General features: G+C 44.4%; 2 protein-coding genes and 1 non-coding gene across 4 annotated transcripts; 1 reads left to right on the top strand and 2 right to left on the bottom strand.

The window, feature by feature from the left end:
* Window positions 1-11658: 11658 nt before the first annotated feature.
* LOC125340005 (mitochondrial ornithine transporter 2-like) lies at window positions 11659-13552 on the bottom strand. Its single transcript, XM_048331384.1, has one exon. It carries the CDS (start codon window positions 13550-13552, stop codon window positions 12647-12649), a length of 906 nt encoding a protein of 301 aa, XP_048187341.1. The 3' UTR covers window positions 11659-12646.
* A 4444-nt stretch (window positions 13553-17996) lies between these two features.
* Window positions 17997-18102, top strand: LOC125340229. Its single transcript, XR_007208713.1, has one exon. It is a non-coding gene; the product is annotated as a U6 spliceosomal RNA (small nuclear RNA).
* A 2411-nt stretch (window positions 18103-20513) lies between these two features.
* On the bottom strand, window positions 20514-23447 carry Taf7 (TATA-box binding protein associated factor 7). Of its 2 annotated transcripts, XR_007208665.1 has the most exons (3): window positions 23169-23447; window positions 22967-23053; window positions 20514-21019 (listed from the first exon to the last, which is right to left on the bottom strand). XR_007208665.1 is itself a non-coding variant. In XM_048331383.1 (2 exons), exon 2 carries the CDS (start codon window positions 22696-22698, stop codon window positions 21649-21651), a length of 1050 nt encoding a protein of 349 aa, XP_048187340.1. In that variant the 5' UTR covers window positions 22699-23053; window positions 23169-23447; the 3' UTR covers window positions 21030-21648. The 2 variants fall into 2 exon arrangements, 1 of the variants encoding a protein (XP_048187340.1); XM_048331383.1 differs by lacking the exon at window positions 20514-21019 and having other exon boundaries at window positions 21030-23053.
* Window positions 23448-23912: the final 465 nt, after the last annotated feature.

The following is a 23912-nucleotide window of genomic DNA, read 5'->3' as shown; positions in this document are numbered from 1 at the left end:
TCCCTATTTCTGAGTCAGAAATCAAGAACTCCTACTGGAAAAATATGATTATCAAGAATATGGAAAATCCTTTCATTTTTTCCCTGACTTTTTTTCCCTGCAACTGGGACACCAATATTCTCCTATCCATGAACATCTGAGCTCCTAGTTCTACAGCCTTGAGACTCCAACATGTCCACAAACAAAACAGCCTCCATTCCAGGTGAATACTCTCTGTGAAAAACAACAAGAAGAAGAAGAAATGTAATCAATGTGGAAAAACCTTCAGGTACATTTCTCATATGTAGGACGTTGATTTGGGAAAGAAGTCTTTTTTTTTTTTTGGCCAGTCCTGGAGCTTGGACTCAGGGCCTGAGCACTGTCCCTGTTTTTTTTTTTTTTTTTTTTGCTCAAGGCTAGCACTCTACCACTTGAGCCACAGCACCACTTCTGGCCATTTTCTATATATGTGGTGCTGGGGAATCGAACCCAGGGCTTCATGTATACAAGGCAAGCTCTCTTGCCACTAGGCCATATTCCCAGCCCTGGGAAAGAAGTCTTTAAAATGTAAGTATATAGATATTTTACCAGTGTCCTATTCTTGAATATTGATTCATTGCTCATATCTACAGATTTCTTGTTTTCTGTCCAAGACTGGGATTCAAACTTGGTAGCTACTGCTTTAGCTGATTGGCTAACATTTTGCCAACAGAACCACACTTCAACCCCCAAAATCTCTGTTTTATTTTCTTCTTATTAAAATTTTATAAATAAAATTTGTATAAAGTAGCTGGGCTAAAGCCTATAATCCTAGCTACTCAGGAGGCTGAGATTGGAAGATCGCAGTTCAAAGCCAGCCTGGGCAGGAAAGTCTGTGATATTCTTATCTCTAATTAACCACCAGGAAACCAGAAGTGGTGCTGTAGCTCAACTGGTAGAGTGCTAGCCTTGAGCTGAAGTGTGTAAGGACAGCGCCCAGTCCCAGAATACAAGCTCCACAACCAACCAAAAAAAAAAATATACAAAGTAATTAAAAAGAACAGTTCTGTTTTTTCCCCCAGTTCTGGGGCTTGGACTCAGGGCCTGAGCACTGTCCCTGGCTTATTTTTGCTCAAGGCTAACACTCTACCACTTGAACCACAGCACCACTTCCAGCTTTTTCTATATATGTGGTGCTGAGGAATTGAACCCAGGGTTTCATGTATACGAGGTGAGCACTTTACCACCAGGCCATATTCCCAGCCCTGAAAAGAACAGTTCTATGTAATCTTTAATATTTTTCTAGTATTTCAAGTAGGACACAGCAATTCAATTGAAAAGAAACCTTGAAACGATGAGAAGGAAAGCTAAAGATGGTAATTACACTGGTTGTGTTATAGGAGGCTTAAGACCATGTTTCAAAAACCCAAAAGAAAAAATATCTCACTAACCACAGTGATTCATGCCTATAATTCTGGCTACTTATGAGGCAGATGCTGGGAGAATAATGGTTCTAAGCCAGCCTAGGCAAAAATTTCATGAGGTCCTATCTCAACAATCAATATTGGTCACAATGGTACTTTTACCCCAGTAAGTTAGGAAACATAAATGGGATCAAGATCTAGATTGGATAGGGAATAAAAGTGAGATCATATGTCCAAAATAACCAAAGCAAAAATGTCTGGGGTATGGCTCAATTGCCTGGCAAGCACAGGGTTCTGAGTTCAAACACCAGTACTGCCAAAAAAGAGAAAGAAAAGGACTCAATTAGTTTATCTTAATCAAATATACATAACAAAAACTTCTCATCTCTTAAAATATATTTTAAAATCAGAGATCAAGAGAGTAATCCTTAAAATGTCACATTCTACATGGTTTTTATTTTCTGAGAACCAAGGCCACTGCTTGAGTTATGCTTCATTTTTCCCCCTATTTAATCAAATTCATTCTCAAAGCTGTCCCCAGCCAAAACCTATTGGGCACTGTTGTCACAAAAGATGTGGCAAATGAAGAGTTTTTCAAATTTTAATTAAGTTTAGATGAACTAAAGTATAGCAAACCCTGTTTACTTGAAATAACCCAGCATTTTCCATTTTTTTCTGAAATTAAGTAACGTTCTATTGCCTCACAAAGTTCTAAAACTTCTAGCGCCAGAGATGCCAATCCAGAAGCATTTTGGCTTGGGGAAAAGTTGAAAGACCAAAGTGATTCCATTTTGAAAAAGAAACAGCTATGCTAGAGTTAAAACTGACTCTGAGAAGACGAGAGTGCAGTTGCTGGGAAAAAGACCTTAACTAAGGGCACACTGAAAACAACAGATGGGGGCAAGCTGACCTGGTCAAGAATAAACCGTTGCTGTTTTGAAATGTGCAGCTGGATCCTATCAGCCATTGCTGAAGGTTGACCACTAGGATAGCTGCCAACATGGGAAGCCCCTGAAGTTTGTTCACTTGTATAAAAAGTATGCAACCCCCTTCCTCAGGGCCCTGGTCTCTCAGCTGCGTCTGGTGAGCTCGTTGGCCAGAATGCACATTTGCTAATAAATGGCACCTTTGCTTTTCCATCAATCTCAGTCTCGGTGGTCTCTGGGGTCTCAGAATTTGGGCATAACAAAGTGAGTGTGTAAAAGTTCTTAAGTACACACACATACACACACACACACACAGAGAACTAAAGAGATTTATTTTTATAATGATAAGTATTTGCAATGATTCGGTAACAGGAACAGGAACCTAAATATGTACTTTTAGTCTAGTAACTTACTTTACTGATCAGGTAGCTTTCAGCTATGCAAGTTTTAAAAAGATGATTTTCTGGGCTGGGGATATAGCCTAGTGGCAAGAGTGCCTGCCTCGGATACACGAGGCCCTAGGTTTGATTCCCCAGCACCACATATACAGAAAACGGCCAGAAGCGGCGCTGTGGCTCAAGTGGCAGAGTGCTAGCATTGAGCGGGAAGAAGCCAGGGACAGTGCTCAGGCCCTGAGTCCAAGGCCCAGGACTGGCAAAAAAAAAAAAAAAAAGATAATTTTCTTTCTCATCATTTTATTTCTCCATATGAGCAAACTCCAGACACCAGTGGCTCATAGCTATACTCCAAGTTACTCAGGAAACTGAGATCTAAGGATCATGGTTCAAAGCCAGTCTAAGCAGTAAAGTCTGTGAGACTCTTATCTCCTCTAAAACTACCAAAAAAACTGGAAGCAGAGAGATGGTTCTTGTGATAGAGCTCTAGTCTTCAGCAAAAGAAGGTCGGGACAGCACCCAGGCCTCGAGTCCAAGCCTCAGGATCAGTACAAAATAAAAGCAAGCTGGAAATGTGGCCTAGTGGTAGAATGCTTGCCTTGTATACATGAAGCCTTCTGTTCGATTCCTCAGCACCACATATGTAGAAAAAAAGAATGTCTTTACAGCTTTACACAGGTCACTATGTTTCTCCTGCTATCTCACTGACCACCATAACCATGAAGAAACATCCAGGAGAACAAGAAATACACCTCCGGAGATTAATGTCAACACATCAGGAAAGAAGCAGTCCCAAGGCTTCCATCCAGAAGGAAGTCATGCCTTCACATGTGTACTTGGAATAGTCTTCCATTTAAAAGCTTGCCCTTGTGGGTGCCAATGGCTCACATTTTTAATCCTAGTGACTCAGGAGGTCAGGACCAGGAGAATTGCACTTCAAAGCCAACTCAGGGAGGCAAATCTGAGAGACTATATCTCCAAACAACCAGAAAAGTGCTAGGCTGGAGATGCCACGAACAAGAAAACCAAGCAAGTGTAAGAGCCTAAGTTCAAATCCCAGTACTGGACTAGAAGGCTATTTTTTTCTGAGATAGCTATATGTACAGTCCTCATTTTGCCTGGTAAACTCAGTAAGCTTTCTTTCCTTTTTTTTCTAAGAACACTGCTCTTATTTACGAATTGGCATTGAGTTCAGAGGACTAAATTTCCAGCACCAGTTGGAGCTTCAAAGTGAAAATGTACTAAGATGTTGTTCACATTCCTGTTCATTCAAACTGTTTCCATGGAAACACTACAGGAAACACTGTACTTTCTAAAGTATTCTTTTTGAAAACTTTGGTTGACATCACAACAACAGGGTATGTGCTATAGAGTAACGAAAAAGGCAACCACCACTATACAAAATTCAAGTGGCCAGGGTGAAGGGTACAAAGAGCATCACTTCCTTCCTTTGGTGCTAGGCAAACGTGAGCAATTGCTGCACTATGTTTGTGATGACTGAAGGAGTAGAGGGCTAGTAAGTACCTGAAAGGCATCGGTGTTCACATAATCACACTATACTATGTTGCAGACCCTGAGGTACCAGGAGCTGGCAATGTGTGAGCCAAGACTCCACTGCCGTTGACTCCAACCTCAGGGCTGCAAGTACTTGCCCTTTTGTTTGGGGAAATGGTTCTTTCAGCTTTTGGGCCTGGGGGCTTATCTGAGGGAGCATGGTGGACAAAGATGGATTGAAATAAAATGAGGAAGGATGTGTGCTGTCTGCACTTTTTGGTGCAGTGGCTCCTAGGACAATATTATTCAAGCATGTGACAAATCTAGAATGAGCCTTCTCTCTGTCTCCTTCATTATCATCCTCTTGCTCCTCGGAGGCCCTGCTCATGCTGGGGCTAGACTGTGGCAACTGGTACCCAAACAGAGGCCCAAGGAAATCAATGGAAGGAAAGAGAAGTAATCAGGTAAAGGGACCTCGAAGTGCAGTATGGGAATGGGAAAAGAGAGGTAACATGGAGGCAAAACAGAGCAAAAGAGGCAACTGCTTCTGATGGCCCTTGGGGCCCTTCTGAGGCAAAAGGACTGTAAGATTAGTTCAAAGGAGCTAGAGGATTTTTTTTTTTTTTTTTTGGCCAGTCCTGGGCCTTGGACTCAGGGCCTGAGCACCTTCCCTGGCTTCTTCCGGCTCAAGGCTAGCATTCTGCCACCTGAGCCACAGCGCCACTTCTGGCCGTTTCCCATATATGTGGCACTGGGGAATCGAACCGAGAGCTTCATGTGTAGGAGGCAAGCACTCTTGCCACTAGGCCATATTCCCAGCCCTAGAGTAATTTTTTGAGATTGTAGAGAATCTCTGTCCCTGGTTCCCCAAGGAGGGAACTGTAGACTTGGCTGTACGGCAAAAGGTGGGCCAACAATTAATCAGATAAAAAATAAAAGGAAAACATGCTATTCCCCCCTCAGATGTTCTTTGTTTGGAACATGATTTGAGAGAATCTTGATCCCAATCACCAGATTGAAATTGTTTCTATAAAATTCCTGTCTGAGGGGAAAAATGAAGCATATACCCAGCCCCTACATATTACCCTTAAAACCAGCATCCCTTATAATCCACAAGGACAAGCCATTGTAGAGCAAGCCCATGATGTTTAAAAAAAATCAAATTCAAGGCCTAGGAATATGGCCTAGTGGTAGAGTGCTTGTCTAGATGCATGAAGCCCTGGGTTGGATTCCTCAGCACCACATATATAGAAAAAGCTGGAAGTGGCGCTGTGGCTCAAGTGGAAGAGTGCTAGCCTTGAGCAAAAGAAGCCAGGGACAGTGCTCAGGTCCTGAGTTCAAGCCCAAGAACTTGCAAAAAATTAAAAAGGGTAATTAGCTACCTAGAAGGTCTCGCCACATACCATTCTATCCCTATCTATTTTTAAGTTTCTTCAATGTCTCCGAGGATGGCTTCACTGCTGCCCGGCACCAATGGGACACAGCTGCCCTGCCCACAGCAAGTGTGCAATGGAAAGACCCTTTGACGGGAGTCTGGAATGGTCCCCATCCCCTCTTACAATGGGGCTGAGGATTTGCTTGTGTTTTTCCACAGGACGCGGAAGCACCAAGGTGGATTCCAGGCTGGCTCATCCTCCATGCTGAGACCCCCTCAGTTGTTCCTGAAAATGAGCTTGTGCTTAGGACGCACAGCTAGAGGGCCCCATTCCTGACCTGGGGGCAGATAAAGGCCCTAACCTCCAAGGGTCAGGAGGTAGTGGAAGGGTCAGGGAAGAACCTGAAACCCTGTTTGTGGCTATGCTAGCCTTGATAACCTGTGCCCAAGTGTCAACCCAAGTCCAATGGACCTACTTTCCTGACCCCCCACCCTCCTCTTGCCTGCCCGGTGTCGTGGGAGGAGCCATCCTTGAGAGTATATACCAATACCACAGTGCTCCTTTGGGGAGAGTGCTGGATTTCTGGAGCCATATTCTAAGCCAATACAATGGACTGGGCTGTCTGTTAGCCTTCCCATTTGCATATCCATGGACAGACAGCATACATGGGTGTGTTAGTGTGGCAGAATGCACACGTATGGTAAGTTATTCAGGGATAGATTGTAGCTCTGACTTCCTCCTGGAGGAAAAGACATGTGAATGGAAAAAGATGGCACTTGTGCATAGCACTTTGAGAGTTGCTGTGACAGGAGATGCCACACACCCCACCTGGATCCACTATGCCTGGAGATTCCGCAGCTGCCATGCTTTCCACCTTGGAGGGCCTGTGGATTGGACACCTTGTCTTTAACAGGATAACATCCCTCACCCAGCACACCACCTGGGAACTTGCAGTTCAAGGCCATCCTCTTACTACATTGCTCTGTCCAGTGCAGATCTGGACCCTGAAGACCCCAGCCCCAGTGACTCCTTGATGTGCCCAAGCTGCAGGAGGTAGCTAGAGGAGACCATGACACCCATTGGCCCTGATAAATATTCTCGTGGAAATGATGAGGACCTTTACCAGCCAAACTGCCAAACAAATACTTCTTGGATAGTACCAGGCCAAATGACGAATCAGGGACCCCTGCCTACTTTGCCCCTTTTCAGCAGGAAGTAGCTCCAGAAGAAACCTCCACCCATACTCCCAGCCTGGCACTCCTCCTCTGTTATAAATAAACAACAAATGGGGGAATGTTAGCATTTCCCTAGCCTCAGGCCCTCAGCTCCTCCCACTAGCCCCCAGATCCACCCATACCTAATGAGCCACTACTACTCACTACCTACCTACTTCCCCTTTACCCCCAGAGAGAAGCTGCCACCTGGATAAGGTGCAAACGCCATGTAGCTCCCTCTCCCGTGGGAACTATGGCCCCACTAATAAGCCTCCTTATGAACCTTCTTCTCCTGTCTGTGATTATCTCCACATGGTCCCCTGGGATGGCCGGGACATATCCTTTCAGGAGTCCCCCACTGTGCATTGCAGGCCTGGTCTCACAGGAGTGACGTCATCAACGAGACCTTGCCAGCCACCATCTTGGCCGGCCGACATGGACAAACTTTTCCTGGCATCTGGAGACTGGCTGCTGCCTTGAGGCCTGCTTGGACTAATGCCTCTCACCTTGCCATACCTCTGTTCCAGAGACCTATCCCATCCCATGGATTTGTATCATTTACTGTGCAAGCTTGCGTTATGCATCCATACATGCTGGTGGTTGGGTCAGGTGCCATTGTCAAGGATGGGGATACGTTTCGTGCCCCTTGAAGGAATAATTGTGTTTTCACTAACTGCATAAGCAATCCTGGTCATCCTGGAGCATGTACAGTGTTTGTAACTATGCAACCCCCATATCTTATGTTTCCTGGTAAGTTGATAGAACCATGGTAGAGTGACTTTGAGCTTCTGTTTGCTACTGAGGTCCAGAGGCTTTCAGCAGCTCCCACAGATTTTTGGAATATTGGTTGGCAGCATTATTGCTACCTTAACTCTTATTGCTAGCACCACTGCTTCCACGAGGGCCCTTAGCCAAACCATACATACAGCACTACATGTTAACACTTTAGCTAAAAATGTTTCTGGTGCCCTTGGAACACACATGCAAGTAGATAAAAAAAAATATGGGACATCTGAATGCTTTGGAAACAGCCATATTGTATGTTGATAAGCAGGTAGAACTGGTAAAGACCTAGTTAATAACAATGTGCCATGCTAATTATCAGTACATTTGTGTTGCCCTCTTAAATATGATGGAAATGTGACTTAGACCAATATCCAATGGCATATTTGTTTTGTTTTGTTTTTTGCCAGTCCTGGGCCTTGAACTCAGGGCCAGGGCACTGTCCCTGGCTTCTTTTTGCTCAAGGCTAGCACTCTACCACTTGAGCCACAGCGCCACTTCTGGCTTTTTCTATATATGTGGTGCTGAGGAATCGAACCCAGGGCTTCATGTATACGAGGCGATCACTTTACCACTAGGCCACATGCAGTGACATATTTGAGGAATCTGGTCCTATGATAATTGAACTTTGACATCATGCAGCTTCAAGGGCAGATATATGAATATCCCATGATCTTAGCTGCATCAGTTCTCCATTACCTACAGGGATTTAACCCAGGATGGGTTACAATACTCCTTTTTGTATTAAGCATTTTCCTGTTCATTATTTTGGTGTTCCTTTCTTTGCCATTCCTCCTCAGAGGTATGGACCACTTCTTTCTCCAGGTCCAGGCTGATATACATTTGCTCATTTAAAAAAATTAAATAGGGGGCTGGGAATATGGCCTAGTGGCAAGAGTGCTTGCCTCCTACACATGAAGCTCTCGGTTGGATTCCCCAGCACCACATATATGGAAAATGGCCAGAAGGGGTGCTGTGGCTCAGGTGGCAGAGTGCTAGCCTTGAGCGGGAAGAAGCCAGGGACAGTGCTCAGGCCCTGAGTCTAAGGCCCAGGACTAGCAAAAAAAAAAAAAATTAAATAGGGGGAAATGTTGCAGACCCTTAGATGCTAGGAGCTAGCAAGGTGTGAGCAGAGGCTCCACCCCATTGGCTCCAACCCTCAGGGATACAAGTACTCGCCTTTTTGTTTGGGGAAGTGTTTCTTTCATCTTCTGAGCCTGTGGGCTTATCTGAGGGAACATGGTGGACAAAGTGTGAAATGGAATGAGGAAGGATGCACTTTTCAGTGTAGTGGCTCCTGTCTGCCCTTTTCACGGTAGTGGGTCCTAGGACAATATTATGCAAGCATGTGACAAATCTAGAAGGTGTATATAGCTAAGGCTTTTGCTGGAATAAACAGAGTTGTGCCATCATCCTTCTCTCCATCTCCTTCATCACCATCCCTTTCCTCCTCAGTGCCCTTGCTTATGCTGCAGCTGGACCCTGGCAATACTACATCTCAAGAAGCAGAACTGGAATTGGGGCGCCTTTGCTGATCTGAGGGTGAGGTATTGGAGGTCCTGTACCTCCCGGCCACTGCTCCCCTGGAGTTCCATCACACCTGTACTCAACACGGGGCAGTGAGGATAGCACTGGAAATGCTGCAGCAGAACGTAGATCCCAGTACCTCCCCGCACCTCCACCATCTTCCCATACATCTAACAGTCTCGGCCTCATCTTTGACCAAAACCATCTTCTCCCTCATCTTATCTCTAAGACAGTCTAAAGACATCGGGATATTCTGAATATGATCATGTTTACAACTATCAATGATCTGTCAATTGTACTAGGTAAACAAAAATGGTTACTAAATTGGAAGTCTTTCGAGGACACATGAACTTGAGGTTGGCAGGTAAGTAACTATTCAAGGGTATGCCATGTCAGTAAGTTCTGTGTGATCAAGAATATCCCACCTAAAAAAGGGTGAAAAAGGTACACCAGTGATTCTCACTGGGCACTGTGTTAAAAGCACAACTCACAAGTGGAGATGGGAGGGAGGGACTGGGAGAGAATGAGGGAAGGGATGACACTGTATGAAAGGAAATGTACTCATCACCTGTCTTATGTAACTGTAATCCCTCTGTGCATCACTTTATAATGACAATAGTTTAAAGAAGAATATCCCACCCAGGATAAAATATTAAGTGTTACTGAAAATTTGACCTGAAGCCACACAAATGGATGAGATTTTTCCATATGAAGAAATATTGGACTTTGACTAGATCCCAGAAGGTCCAAGTTATGAGGCAAAATTCTTCCGTAGTCCAGCTGGATTGTCAGTGTTAAACCTAAAAGTGGTAAGAAAAGATACCAGGTGGAAGTTAACACAAGTGTCAAGGCTTACATTGATCTTATGTACTGCAGCAAGGCCATGCCAAAGGCAGTGGAGAATTACTCAAAACAGCAACATGTAAAGATCTTACTTCACTTTTCTACATGTGTATAGCCAATTCTGCCAGCACCTCTTGAAGAGGCTATCTTTCTTCCATCTGATAATTTTGGCTCTCTTATCAAAGATTAGGTAGCCATAGGTCTGTGGGATCATGTCTGGGTCTTTAATCTATTCCATTGGTCCTCAGTCCCATTCATGTGCCAGTACCAAGCTGTTTTTATAACTACAGTTTTAAAATAGAGTTTGAAGTTTGGTATTGAGATTCTTCCAGCACCGTTCTTCCTGCTAAGGATCATTTTTGCTATTCAGGGTCTTCTCTTATTCCATGAGTTTTTTTTTTTTAAATAATGATGTACATTTTGCCTTAATATTTTATTTGTGTTGTTTGTTTTAGTGGTACAAAGTCTTGAATTCAGGGCTTTGTGCTTGTTAGAGGCTCTACCACTTGTGTTGTTTTTTTTTTTTTGCCAGTCCTGGGGCTTGAACTCAGGGCCTGAGCACTGTCCCTGGCTTCTTTTTTGCTCAAGGATAGCACTCTACCACTTGAATCACAGTGCCACTTCCGGCTTCTTCTATATATGTGGTGCTGAGGAATTGATCCCAGGGCTTCAGGTATATGAGGCGAGTACTTTACCACTAGACCATATTCCCAGCCCCTCCATATGAGTTTTTGGATTTTGTTTTCCACTTCATTAAAGAATGTTATTGGGAATTCAAATTGTTTCAACCACTCTGGAAAGTAGTATAGAAATTCCTCAAAAGACTAAACAGAACTCCCATATGATCAAACAATCCCACTCCTGGGCATTTACTGAAATGATCACGAGGCCTCACTAAAGCTACCAGTACAACTATGTTCACTATAGCATTATTTACCATATATAAGATACAGAACCAGAGCTGGGAATATAGACTAGTGGTAAAGTGCTTGCCTCACATACATGAAGTCCTGGGTTCAATTCCTCAGCACCACATATATAGAAAAAAGCAGAAGTGGCACTGTGGCTCAAGTGATAGAGTGCTAGCCTTGAGCAAGAAGCAGCCAGGGATAATGCTCAGGCCCTGAGTTCAAGTCTCATGACTGGCAAAAAAAAGAAAGATATAGAGCCATGTAAGATATGGAACCAACCCAGATTCCCCTGAATGAATCAAGAAAATATGGAATACATACACAATGTGAGCAACACAGAATGATAAAGCTTGTTTTGTCATTGTTAAGAATAACCCTCATGCTACATGGTCAAAGAACAGCTGCTAACAGTTCAATTGTTGGGATCTGTTTATTTTGTTTGGTGTGTGAGGGGATTGGGGATTTTTTTGGGGGGGAGTGAGGTTGTCAGTACATAAGGTACAGCTTAATAAAATTGCTTTTCTATGTTTCATCATATATCATCACACTGTATAGACTGATTTCCTGTGACAAATTTAGAAGGCTCTAACACTGAAAGCAAGACAAGGAGTTAGGACATTAAGGTAAATTTGAAGAATAGGTCAGCCCTGACATTACCCACTGTGATATGAAAGCATGAAGTTCTTTTTAGTTCTTCCTGAGAGGGAATGACTTCACTCAGAACGTCTGTCCCTCTATCAATAAACAAAATAACAGCTTTTCCCTTGACTTTGGCACTTTCTGCTCCCTGGGAAAGTTCCTCATCTCTGCTGCCCAGAGAACAGTGAGTGAACTAAAATGAACCAACTATCCCTAAAGGAACCAACAGAACACTCTGCAGTCGTAACGCAGGCTAGGACCCAGAGATCAGAAGCTAGCAACTGCTTTTTACACACATGGGTCTTCAACAAGTGTAGCAAAATAGCCACGTGCCATCCTTGGTCTAAACTGAGCTTTTTCAGAGAAGAGGAGGCAAGCTGGTGCAGGTGCGGGCTGTGCTGCTTCCCCGAGGTCTGACATTCAAAGCCACACCTAACAGTATCATCACAGTGCAGAGTATGATCCTGCTTTGAAAAATGAATGGTACTATCTTAAGACTAGAGTAGGAAATCCTGGAAACTTACACTAAAAGTTTATTTAGCCATGTGGCAGCCTCACCAGTGTGCAAGTACATTTTTTTTTCTTTAAAAATCTACATGAATATATTAGTTCACCAGCACCACATGAAGACTTCAAAAAATTAAAAAAAAAACCTTAAACAACTCAATGTGGTGCATATGTTAAGCAGGTTTAATAATAGACCTGGCATCTTGAAGGAGTCATCATTTGTACCTATCTGCATGAAACCTGACGAACTCTCGGTATTTGGGGCGATATATGAGAATAATAAGAGAACCCAACAGAGTTTCTCTCACAACATATAGCTACCTACATGGCATGTACACATATAGATTTACACAAAATCTTGACACAATTGTACTCAGCCTGTCAGACGAGGTACACAGCCAAGTCTTACTCCCCATATCCTACTCTGATCAAGAGCAGCAAATCTTCTATTTCCATGTGATTGTGGGCAGAACTCAGGTGATATAAATACAGGGCTATCAAGTTGGAGGTTTAAAGTAGAAGGCTGCAAGACGAAACCAAATTTCCCATGCCATTAAAAACAATCTCACGTGGGTTTTATATTCACGGAGCCCCCACCTGTGGCCCTCAAGTTCATACGCTTAAGAGGCGGCTTGGCCAAGACCCCTCCTCAGTCTTCTTCCAGCTGGCTCATCATCAACTTTCTGCTGTACTCATAGACCACAAAGAGCGCCGCATTGGAAGGGATCGCCCGAACCATGGTGGCTTTCAGTCCCGAATACAAGGTCAATATGCCTTCGTCTCTCACGATCGTTAAGAAGGTTCTCACCAGCCCCGCCTGCTTTCCAGAGGCAGAGAGGACCTGGATCCTGGATTTGATACAATCCAGGGGGAAAATGATGAGCCAGAGGCAGACCCCAGCTATCCCCCCGCTGAGCATGAGAGGGACAGGGCCTAGCTCGTCCTTGGAGCCCCCGGAGGCGAAGAAGGACCTGCTTAACTCGTAGCCCCCGAAGTAGAAGAAATGCCCGGGTATCTCCTGCGTGAGCGTGCTGGAGAGTCCGTGGTAGAAGCCCAGGAAGCCCTCCTTCATGAAGATGTTCTTCACCACGGGCCAGATGGACTTGGGGCTAGGCTCGATCTTCCGGGCCAGCTCCATCTCGTAGGTGGTCTGCAGCCGGCACTTGACCAGCTCGGTGGGGCAGAGCACCAGCGCGGCGAAGGCCGAGGCCAGCGAGCCCGAGGCCGCGTTCTGCAGGTCGCTCAGCGGCTGCCCCGGGCCCAGGCCGGCCGCCTTCCGCACGGTCTCCTGGCAGAAGCCGTAGCACATGAAGAGGACGGAGCTCTGCGCCACGTAGGCCAGCAGGGCCGGGCTGGTGCCCCGGTAGAAGCCGCGGAGGCCCACCTGGTGGTAGGTCTTCAGGAAGCAGTCGGTGAGGCCCCGGTAGAGGGTGGGGAAGGCCTGCATCTTCACCTTCATCGTGTCGAAGGGCTGCCCGGTCAGCACGCACGCCACGCCGCCCACGGCCCCCGCCGTGAGGTCGATGGCGGCCTGGAGCGGGGGGCTGGACTTCATGGCGCCCGCCCGGCGGTGCGCCACCCGCTGCCCCCCGGACCCCCCCCCCCCCGGCCCCGACCCAGGCCGCTCAACTCCAGGCCGGGCAGCGGACGGCCTCGAGGGGCCCACGAGCGCCCGGCCCGGGGCCACCAGCCATCCGCCATCCCCGCCACCGGAAGCGGGGCCCGGGGGGGGGGGGGGTGTGGCCACGGGCCGGTCCTGGGGCTTGAACTCAGTCCCTGGGCTTCTTCACTCCAGCTAGCGCTCTACCACTTGGGAACACACACACCCCGGCCCCCCCCGCCTTCCAGACTTTTGGTGGTGAACTGGAGAGAAAGAAGCTTAAGGACAGCCTGCCCAGGGTGGCATCAAACCACAATCCTCAAACCTGAGTCACTAGGATGAAGGTGTGAAACACAAGTACCTAGCTTCCTATTTCTTGTTGCTGGCACCAGAGTTTGAACTCAGGGCCTACTGCCTGTATGGCTTGCTTCTTCCCGGTACTGGTGTTTGAACTCCTGGTCAGGATGGATACTATGCCCTCAGCTTTCCTTTGGGGCTCAAGGCTGGCACTCTACCACTTGAGACACATGCCCACTTCCGGCCCTTTGCTGGTTCATTGGTGATTGTGGTCTCACAGACTTTCCCCGTTTAGGCTAACTTTGAACTTCAGTCCCCAGATCTCAGCCTCCTGTGTAGCTAGAATTACCAGCCGTGAGTCACTTGGCTAAAGGAATGGTTTTAATCAGTTGCAATTCTGTTCTGGGTGGGGTTGAGGAGCCTCTCAGCTCTGCAGGTGAACTGCTTTACGTTGGAGGTAAACAAATCTGAGGAACAGAAGACATTTGGAAGTGATTATCTTTCATTTAGAAAGCCTTCCCCTCCCCCACCTTTGGTTGACTTGTAAAAGGAGGTGCTACAAGGAGGCTTCTGTGTAGTCCATCAACAAACAGGTAGTCTTCATGACAGCAAACGGTGACCTAGCCTGTCTCTGGAGAATCCTTAAATGTCAGTGTTTGGAATAATGTTCTGCATGTTGGAATAATTACATATATCTTGACATACTTCTCCAATCTTAGCTTGTATCAGTTATTGAAGTGGGAGAGGGAACTTCATTGTTATATCTCCACACAGAAATTCAGAAAATAAACTGTCCTCTAGAGACAGGGAAGTCACATAGCTTCGTAGGACAGTGTAGGGATACTGGACTTACAACCACATTGGGCTCAGACTTCGTAAGTCTCACGTCTCCAGCCTCACACTTTCCCAGAATGTTCTGTTAAAAGAAATGTTACCTCACAGGTTCTATATTTTTGCTTTTTGTTTGTTTTTGCTGGCTCTGGGGTCTGAACTCGGGCCTAGGCACTGTCCCTGAGCTTCTTTTGCTCAAGGCTAACCTCTCTACCACTTGAGCCACAGTGTCACTTCTGCATTTTTCTGAGGTTTATTGGAAATAAGAGTCTCAAGGACTTTCCTGCCCTGGCTGCCTTTGAACCATGATCCTCAGATCTCAGCCCCTTTAGTACCTAGGATGACAGGTGTGAGCCACCGGCACCCAGCTCACCTCACAGGTTCTGTATCAAGTGGATTTGACTCCAATATAACCTATGTAGCATGTAACTTCCTTATCTCTGAATTCACCTATTTCTCCATCTTCACTGGTCTTCAAAAACGGTGCTAATGTTCACTGTTCTCATCTACTGTCATTGCAGGTAACGTCTTCTTGAACTATAATTTGAACAGACTTTTTGACAAGGAAATGAAATGTGTAAGAAATACCTGCCAAACCAGGTGCCGGTGGCTCACACCTATAATCCTAGCTACTCAGAAAGGATCTGAAGATTGTGGTTCAAAGCCAGGAAAAGCTGTGAGATGCTTACCTCCAACCAACACCAGAAAACTGGAAGTGGTGCTGTGGCTCAAAGTGCTAGAGCACTAGCCTCGAGCTGAAGAGCTCAAGAACAGCATCCAGGCCCAGAGTGCCAGACCTAGGACCAACCAAAAAAGAAATATCTGCCATTCCAAATTAGAAAACCTCAAGATGTTTAAGTCCTTCATGCCATATTTGAGTAATTTCATTTTATGTGTTGATTTCACCCTCAGGAAAAGCAAGTACATTTGAATGCTTATCAGGAAAGGCCTATCATTACCTAGATGTACACTTAGCATTTTAATAATCACAACATAAATGTCCATTAATATTATCTGGTGCATTATTTTATAACGCATACACAGGACATTTTTTAAAAAAGTACGAGATACATAATCAGTTGCTTTTGTATTAGCTTATATATTTTTATCAGAAATCAAACTGGGCTAGGTACCAATGGCTCAAGCCTATAATCCTAGCTACTCAGGAGGCTGAAATCTGAGGATCACAGTTCAAAGCCAGACATGGCAGAAAAGTATATGAAACTTATCTCCGACTAACCAAATAAAAAGTCAGAAGTGGAGATGTGACTCAAGTGGTAGAGTGCTAGCTATGAATAAAAAAGCTAGGGGGCAGTACTCAAGCTCTGAGTTCAAGCCCCAGTACCAGGATTAAAATAAATGAATAAATAAGTAAATAAATAATGAAATCAAATTGGTAAACACTTCAGGAATTAGTGAAGTTTTACACTTCCCTAGCTGGAGAATTCAATAATTTGTACTGTATAATAGTAAATAACTCCACTAGCTATGTAAGATTGATATAGATGCTATTTTTGGTTGGACATACATTTAAACTATAATATATATATATGTATGTATATGTATAACAGCTGGTGGCTGGTGGCTCAGGCCTATAATCCTAGGTACTCAGGAGGCTGGGATCTGAGGATTGCAGTTCAAAGCCAGCCCAGGGAGAAAAGTCCAATTAACTACTAAAAAAGCCAGCAGCAGAGCTCTGGTACTAGAGATAGAGCTCTAACCTTGAGCACAAAAGCTCAGGCACAGCGTCAAGGCCCTAGATTCAAGCTCCAAGGCCAGCACCAAAAAAAGAGAAAAAAGAAAAAAAAAGGTGTAATAGTTAACCCCGCTAATACAAGTATTTCAAATATGAATTCAAAGCTGTCCATAAACCTACTAAAGCTGCTTTGATTTGTTTGAATTATAGATGTACTTGAAGCAAATACATTCTATATGTGAAATACATTGTTACATTTAAACACAATGTATTTGAAATAAATACATTCTGTGACAAATTATAAGCACTGATTTAGAAAACTAGTTATACTTAACAAATCAACCATATTTAAAAGTATTTGTTGAGCTTGATGTGGTGGTCCCAGAACTGGCAGAGACTTGAAGATCCCCCCCCAAAGAAAGATATATAATTGTTTCCTTGTGAACACTTTTATGCCTTAATTCATCAAGTGCTTTTATACCTTAATTCATTAAGGACATGGATGGGAATGTGGCTTAGTGGTAGAGTGCTTGCCTGGCATGAATGAAGCCCTGGGTTCAATTCCTCAGTACCACAAACGTATAAAAGGCCAGAAATGGTGCTGTGGCTCAAGGGGTAGAGCACTAGCCTTGAGCAAAAGAAGCCCAGGCCTGACTTCAAGACCCAGGACTGGCAAAAAATAAAATATAATACCATATAATATAATAAAGGCTTGGGCCAGGAGGAAGAGGATTAAACACTTTGAATAAGTGTTTAGGCTTAGGCTGGATTAATCAGTGAGGGGATGTGGTGTGCTGAGGGTGAAAAAGTGGAACTGTGGGGGGCTGGGAACATGGCCTAGTGGCGAGAGTGCTTGCCTTGTATACATGAGGCCCTGGGTTCAATTCCCCGGCACCACATATACAGTATACGGCCAGAAGTGGCACTGTGGCTCAAGAGGCAGAATGCTAGCCTTGAGCAAAAAAAGCCAGGGACAGTGCTCAGGCCCTGAGTCCAAACCCCAGGACTGGCCAGAAAAAAAAAAAAAAGTGGAACTGTGATAATCATGCCTTTTTACACAAGAAATATAAACAATTCTGGGAGCAGTGGCAAACCAGTGAAGAATTCTAGGCATGGAGGAACATGAATAAATATGTCTTCGATCACTATAGTAGATACTAGAAAAACCAAATTTGATAAAGACAAAATGTTTACACAATCCAGCTTGGAAGCTATTGCCATTAGCTAGGCAAGGAATGAAACAGCTTTTTACATGCAGAATCTGTAGGGAAGGAAAGGGGCAGGTCAAAAGTTAGGGTTCAAGTTTCTGGCTTAAAGCACTCTTGCCACTAGGCCATATCCCCAGCCCAGTTTCTGGCTTCAATAGCTGAAGCTTGTGGTGGAGTAGCAATTATTTTCACCAAAACACAAGAGGAAGAGCCCAGAAGATCAGCAAGTTTTGGGGAATGAGGACAAGTTTCATTTTGAATACTGAGTTGAGCTGCCTGGGAAGTTCTTCCAAGTACAAATTTCTACTACATACGTAAATAAACTAAACCTAAGTCCCAGACAAAATGGCTTTAAAATGTGAATTCAGTGCTCATTTCGGCAGCATATACACTAAAATTGGAATGATACGGAGAAGAGTAACATGGCCCTGTAAAAGGATGGCATGCAAATTTGTGAACCTTTCCATATTTTTTTTTACCCCTGATGCCATAACAGCTTCAGATTAAAAGCAAGTCAGTTTTGTTTATTGGGAAAGTATGCTCATTAAAATGTTTTAAATCTATGCCTAAAATATGGACTTAAGAATCCAAACAGCTGCCGGGCACCAGTGGCTCACGCCTGTAATCCTAGCTACTCAGGAGGCCAAGATCTCAGTACTGTGGTTCAAAGCCAGCTCAGCGAGACAAGCCAAGAACACAGAAAACAAAGGGGCATGATCTCCCTGATATATGACTGTTAAGAAAGGGAGACGGAGAGACAGTAGAGACCAGGTCTGTGAAACCAAAAACTGCTTGTCAAATGGTATTTCCCACAGGATTGGGGCAGCGACCCAACAGTATGTAACTAAAACCAAACAACTACTCAACATATAAAGGTCAAAAATTGACCTCTCAGTGGAATACAACAGCTCAAAAGCTATGTATGTACGTTCATATACGACTACTGTCGACATATGGTCTAATATCGACATTACATTTAAAGCCCTAGGCGAATTTTCTTGGGCTTGGCCATGTGGCTACTGAATATGTTCTTGATACATTGTATATTGTATATATGTCTACCTGACTTAGAGAAGGGAAAGAAAAACAGGGAGTAAGATTTCACAAGAAATGTACACACTACCCTACTATGTAACTGTACCCTTTTTGCACAACACCTTGTCAAAAAAATTTGTGTTCAATTAATAAATAAATTAAATTAAAAAAAGCCAGCTCAGGCAGGAAAGTCTGTGAGACTCTTACCTACAACCAACCACCGGAAAACTGGCTGTGGTGCTGTGGTTCAAAGTGTTAGAGTGCTAGCCTTGAGCTCAGGAACAGTGCCCAGGCCCAAAGTTCAAGCCCCACAACTGGCAAAAGAAAAAAGAATTCAAACAGCAAATGAGCAAACAAGGAGTAATGAAATGAGATCAGGAGGCTGCTCTGTCAAGTGTACTTAGCTAATCTTTCCTTTTCATTATCACTACAACTCAGCCATCACCAGGGCTCGGAGCCTGATAGAATAAATTATTTATTTATTTAGCCAGTCCTAAGGCTTGAACTCAGGGCCTGGGCTCTGTCCCTGAGCCTCTCTTTGTGCTCAGGGCTAGCGCTCTACCCCTTGAGCCACAGTGCCACTTCCAGCTTTTTCTGTTTATGTGGGTACTGAGGAATCAAACCCAGGGCTTCATGCAAGCTAGGCAAGCACTGTACCACTAAGCCACATTCTCAGCCCTAGAACAATTATTTTGATAAATGACCCACTGCACTATCAAATATGATTTTAACTGTTCAGTGTCAATCTTTTAAGTATAGAAAAAGAGCCACCCTAACATGTTAAGAAAACTTGATGGGTTTTTTTTTTTTTTTTTTGGTGCTGATACTGGGGCTTGAACTCAGGGCCTTGGCACTGTCCCTTGGCTGTTTCACTCAAGGCCAGTATTTTTACCACATAAGCCACAGCTCTACTTCTGTTTTTTGTCAGTTGTGGGTCTTAAACTCGGGGCCTGGGCACTGTCTCTGAGCCTCTTTGTGCTCAAGGCTGGCGCTCTACCTCTTGAGCCACAGTGCTACTTCCAGTTTTTGAATGGTTTATTAGAAAGAAGAGTCCCACAGGGACTTTTCTGCCCAGCTCCCTTCAAACAGCTCTCCTAAGATCTCAGCTTCCTGAATGGTTAGGATTACAGGCGCGAGGCACCAGCGCCAGCACAACTCCGCTTCTGAAAACTTGCTTTTTATTTTTTCCAAACCTCAAGAAATATTCCAACACCAGATAGTACAGGAAACATAGCTTCATCTATTTTCAAATCTTAAGTTTGTGAAAATATTTTGGTAAAATGTAATGATCACATGTGAGGAAAAAATTACTATTACAGAACCTCCAAGTAGTCACAAGTACTATTATAGGTTAATTTTTGACAATTGATTTTTAAAAACACTTTATGACTGTTTCCTGTCAAACAGAAAACAAAGATAAGCCTTAACTTTACTTCATGAAACTGTTTTCAAACTGAAATTTAATTAATCAGTCAGAAATGAGTTGCAACTCAAGATCATATAACTGGCTTTTCAAAAACAGCTCCCAGGGAGGAAATATTAAATTCTTCAGAGAATCTTAAGTTTAGAAGAACATGAAACTGAAAGACAAATGATTTCTGGTTCCTGCTGCTCATTCTCCTGAGCAGCTTTAACTTTTGCTTGGTTAAATAAACTGTTACCCTACTATTAAAAGAAAGAGCCAGGTGCTGGTGGCTCACGCCTATAATCCTAGCTACTCAGGAAGCTGAAATCTGAGGATTGTGGTTTGAAGCCAGCCCAGGCAGGAAAGTCTCCATGAGACTCTTATCTCCAATTAACCACTCAAAAACCAGAAGTGGTTCTGTGGCTCAAGTAGTAGCGCACTAGCCTTGAGCACGAAGAGGCTCAGGAACAGTTCCCAGGCCAAGTTCAAGCCCCACAACCAGCCAACCAACCAACCAACACAGTAAAAGAGAAATGAAAATATCAGCCCATGGTACCAATGTATTGCTTGATGTGCTATTTTGGAAATAGTATAGATATATCTCTTCACTCGTTAGAATACTAAATAAGTGCAGAAACTAAAAATAATCAGAAATATAATCTTAACCTAAATTAATGGGACAGTTCACTGAACTGTATTTGACAGCTATCGTTGATTTCTTTGCTTCCGATATATTTATGCAGATAAGCTAGTGCTTTTGAAAAGGCACAAATATATGGCTTTCATTTAGGAAAATTAAGAATAGTATAGAAAAAACCTCCAGCTAATATTCCCAACCTCTAATTGGAGCAGGTACACTGGACCTTAATAGAATGCAAAGATGACACTTCTCAATTTCTTTGTCCTTGCAGTACTCCTCTGTTTTTGAAAACCCAACAGATCTGCTTTACCTGCAAAACAAAACCACATTTTCAATAATTAAAGTGCCAAGAATCCACCTCAACTCCTACTACCCATAAAAGAACAAGATATATTACAAAGTGAAAATATTTGCTTTTAATGTTATAAAAATATTATTCACATCTCTATATATGAGAATCAGCTTTAAGTAGCAAATAGCAATAATATGACAAAAGATAATTTAAAACTAGCTCTATTGTCTCCAGACTAGTTTTTTTATACTGATCTTACATGGCAACATAGAGTAGCAAGAGCAACTTCAGGAACACAGGAAAACAGCAAAGTCTTTCAGGGAAGCTCTGATTACGGCTGAGCTGCTTATTTCACTAATCTTACAACTTTCCCCAGTCCTACAATTATTCATTCCACTAATCTTATCACTTTTATTTCACTAATATCACATGATGCAAGCCTACTTAAAACAAGCATTATTCTGCCTATGCAATCCTACAATCCTAAACAATGTATACAACCCCATAATGTGGTTCTGAAAATTGACTGTGATCATTCAACAAGACTTTTAGCATTAAAGGAAATAGGAATTATTGCAACATCTTAATACCCAGTCCAAGTGAGGAAAGTTCTTTTTTTATGCTAATCAGTCTGAGGACTGAAATGATCACTTCTCTAGAAGTGATTCTAGCTCTTCTTGCAAAGAGCTGAGCTGCTCCTTCTCTCTGTCTTCCTTCTGTTTGAGTTCATCTAGCACAGCCTGAAACCTGTTTTTCAGAGCCAGGTTTTCCACTTTCATGATGAGATCCTCCTGTCGTTTTGCCCTGTCTTGGGTCTCTTGGAGCTTGCCTTTCATGTTGTCAATCTGTTTCTGAATCCCAATAACCAGTTGATTGGTTCCTTCATTTTCTGGGTGCTGTTCATCTGACTCATTTAGCTTATCCTGTAGCTGTCTCTCTAGATCTTCCTCTGTGTCGATGATGTTTACATCTTCTTCATCTTGATGCTGTGTCTCATCTTCATCTTCACTGCTGCTGCTGAGGTCATTAAATATCTCTCGAAGCTCATCATGTTCTAATGAGTCATGACCCTGCCTGTGGCCAGACATACCTGGAGAGGAGATATCAAGGCCTTGATTTTCTGTCTCTTTTGTTTCATCTTCAGCAATGATCTCCCACCGAGTACTGACAGCTTCCGCATCTGTACTAAGCAATCGCTTGACTTCTTTTTCCACATCTGGGGATTCAATATACTTCTTTTTTGCTGTCTTCCGGAACCTTCTCTTTCTAACATTTTTTAGAGGCAGAGTAATTCCATGGTTCCAGACAAACTTCTTCTCTTTGTCTTTATCTTTTTTCTTGCTTGCTTTGGGATCAGCAGTAGCAACTGGTTCCTCCACAGGAGGATAGAGATCACCATCGACCGAGCATACGAGCATCTGACAGATATCAGCTGTCTTGTAAAAGGTTTTTTTGTCAATGGTCTTCAAACTTTCCATAACACAGGGCAGATCTACCAGTTTTGCTGCCAGAGGGACCCGGTCCACTCTCACAATTCCATGACGCCCATCAGGGTGTAACTCAATGCTCAATCTGTCCTTCAAGTTGACATGGCCAGACTGTACTGCTCTCCTCACGTTAGCAGCGTACTCAGGAGGTAAGCGTAAAATAAACTGGCTCTCCAGTTCATGGGGAGCATCATCCTTGCTTTTACTCATCTTTACTTCTTTGCGACTCACTTTCCCTAACAAACACTTGTGGCATTAAAAAGTGCCAGCTACTGCAACAGTTACAAAGGCCAACGTACTATGGACTGTTATCTTTAATTGCAAAGAGTTCCAAGTAGGACAGCAGCAAAGTAGAATAGCAGCTAGGCGTCCATCTCGGCTTATCGTTTACTGAATCCCAAGTCCTGTCTCTAAATGACTGAGGAAACAGCATTCATTATTAACAACACTAGCTTCTTGGTCATTTGTTTTCATTTACTTGATTCTTAGCTGCAGTACCAAGTTTCAACCTCTAGATGTCGCTGCCGTGCAAGGCCGCGGATGAGAGCAGGAAAGCAAATGGCTCCTGCGGAGAGATTTTCGGCACAGGAATTAAGACTCAGCAGACAATCCACACACTCCCCAACAAAGACGTTCAAAGGGCCGGGGCGCAGTGAGCGCTCTCCGCCTCGGGGACTTACCACCCGGTGAGGATTACACAGTCAGCTCTCCCTGGCCGGAGCGGAACGGAAGAGGAAGCCGGCGGATCAGCGAATGCAGCCCGGGAGTCCTTTGTTCTTTTCGCTGCCTTGCAAAGCGATCCGGCTGCCAGTAAAAGCACCCAGCCCAGGCAGCTCGGAGAATCACCGAGACCCGCGGCTCCCGGCACCAGACTGCAGCCCGGCGCGTCCGATCGAACGCGCGCCCACGGGCCCGCGCGCCGCCGGAGCCCGCGGAAACCTAAAGCTGCTGCAAGCATTACGTCACGGCGGGGGTGGGGCGGAGGCCGGGGATATGAGTGACAGCCCAAGCCGGGCGGAAGTCCCGCCTCACGAGCTCGCGCCTGCGCACATCGCTCTGTGGGCGTGGTCTTGTCTTCCCGCGGAGTTTAAATGGGCTCGAATTACAAGGGCCGTGTTTCCTGCAGAGCCTTTGATTTGAAAATAAAGAGGTGAAGGCCCCCAGGTCGCCGTGAACGCACGGCTTTGGCTGAAGCGGGGGATTCCGGGAAGTTTGTAAAGCTCCAGCCGCTTCTGCATCTGGCAGCGCCGCAGGATCTCGCTCAGCTACGTGGACTGTAAAAAATCCAAGTCAAAAAAGCGAGGGGTCCCGCCACGGAGTCCCAGGTCTTCACCTTGCAAACTATGAGGGTGCCTGGAAGGGAGCCGAGCCTCTGGGTTTGGTTCTGTTTTGGAGGACTTCAGAGAAAGGGGGTTCCTTCTTTT

Source organism: Perognathus longimembris, chromosome 22 (assembly GCF_023159225.1).
Source record: "Perognathus longimembris pacificus isolate PPM17 chromosome 22, ASM2315922v1, whole genome shotgun sequence".
Taxonomy (NCBI): domain Eukaryota; kingdom Metazoa; phylum Chordata; class Mammalia; order Rodentia; family Heteromyidae; genus Perognathus; species Perognathus longimembris.
This window is presented reverse-complemented; position numbering and strand designations above follow the sequence as displayed.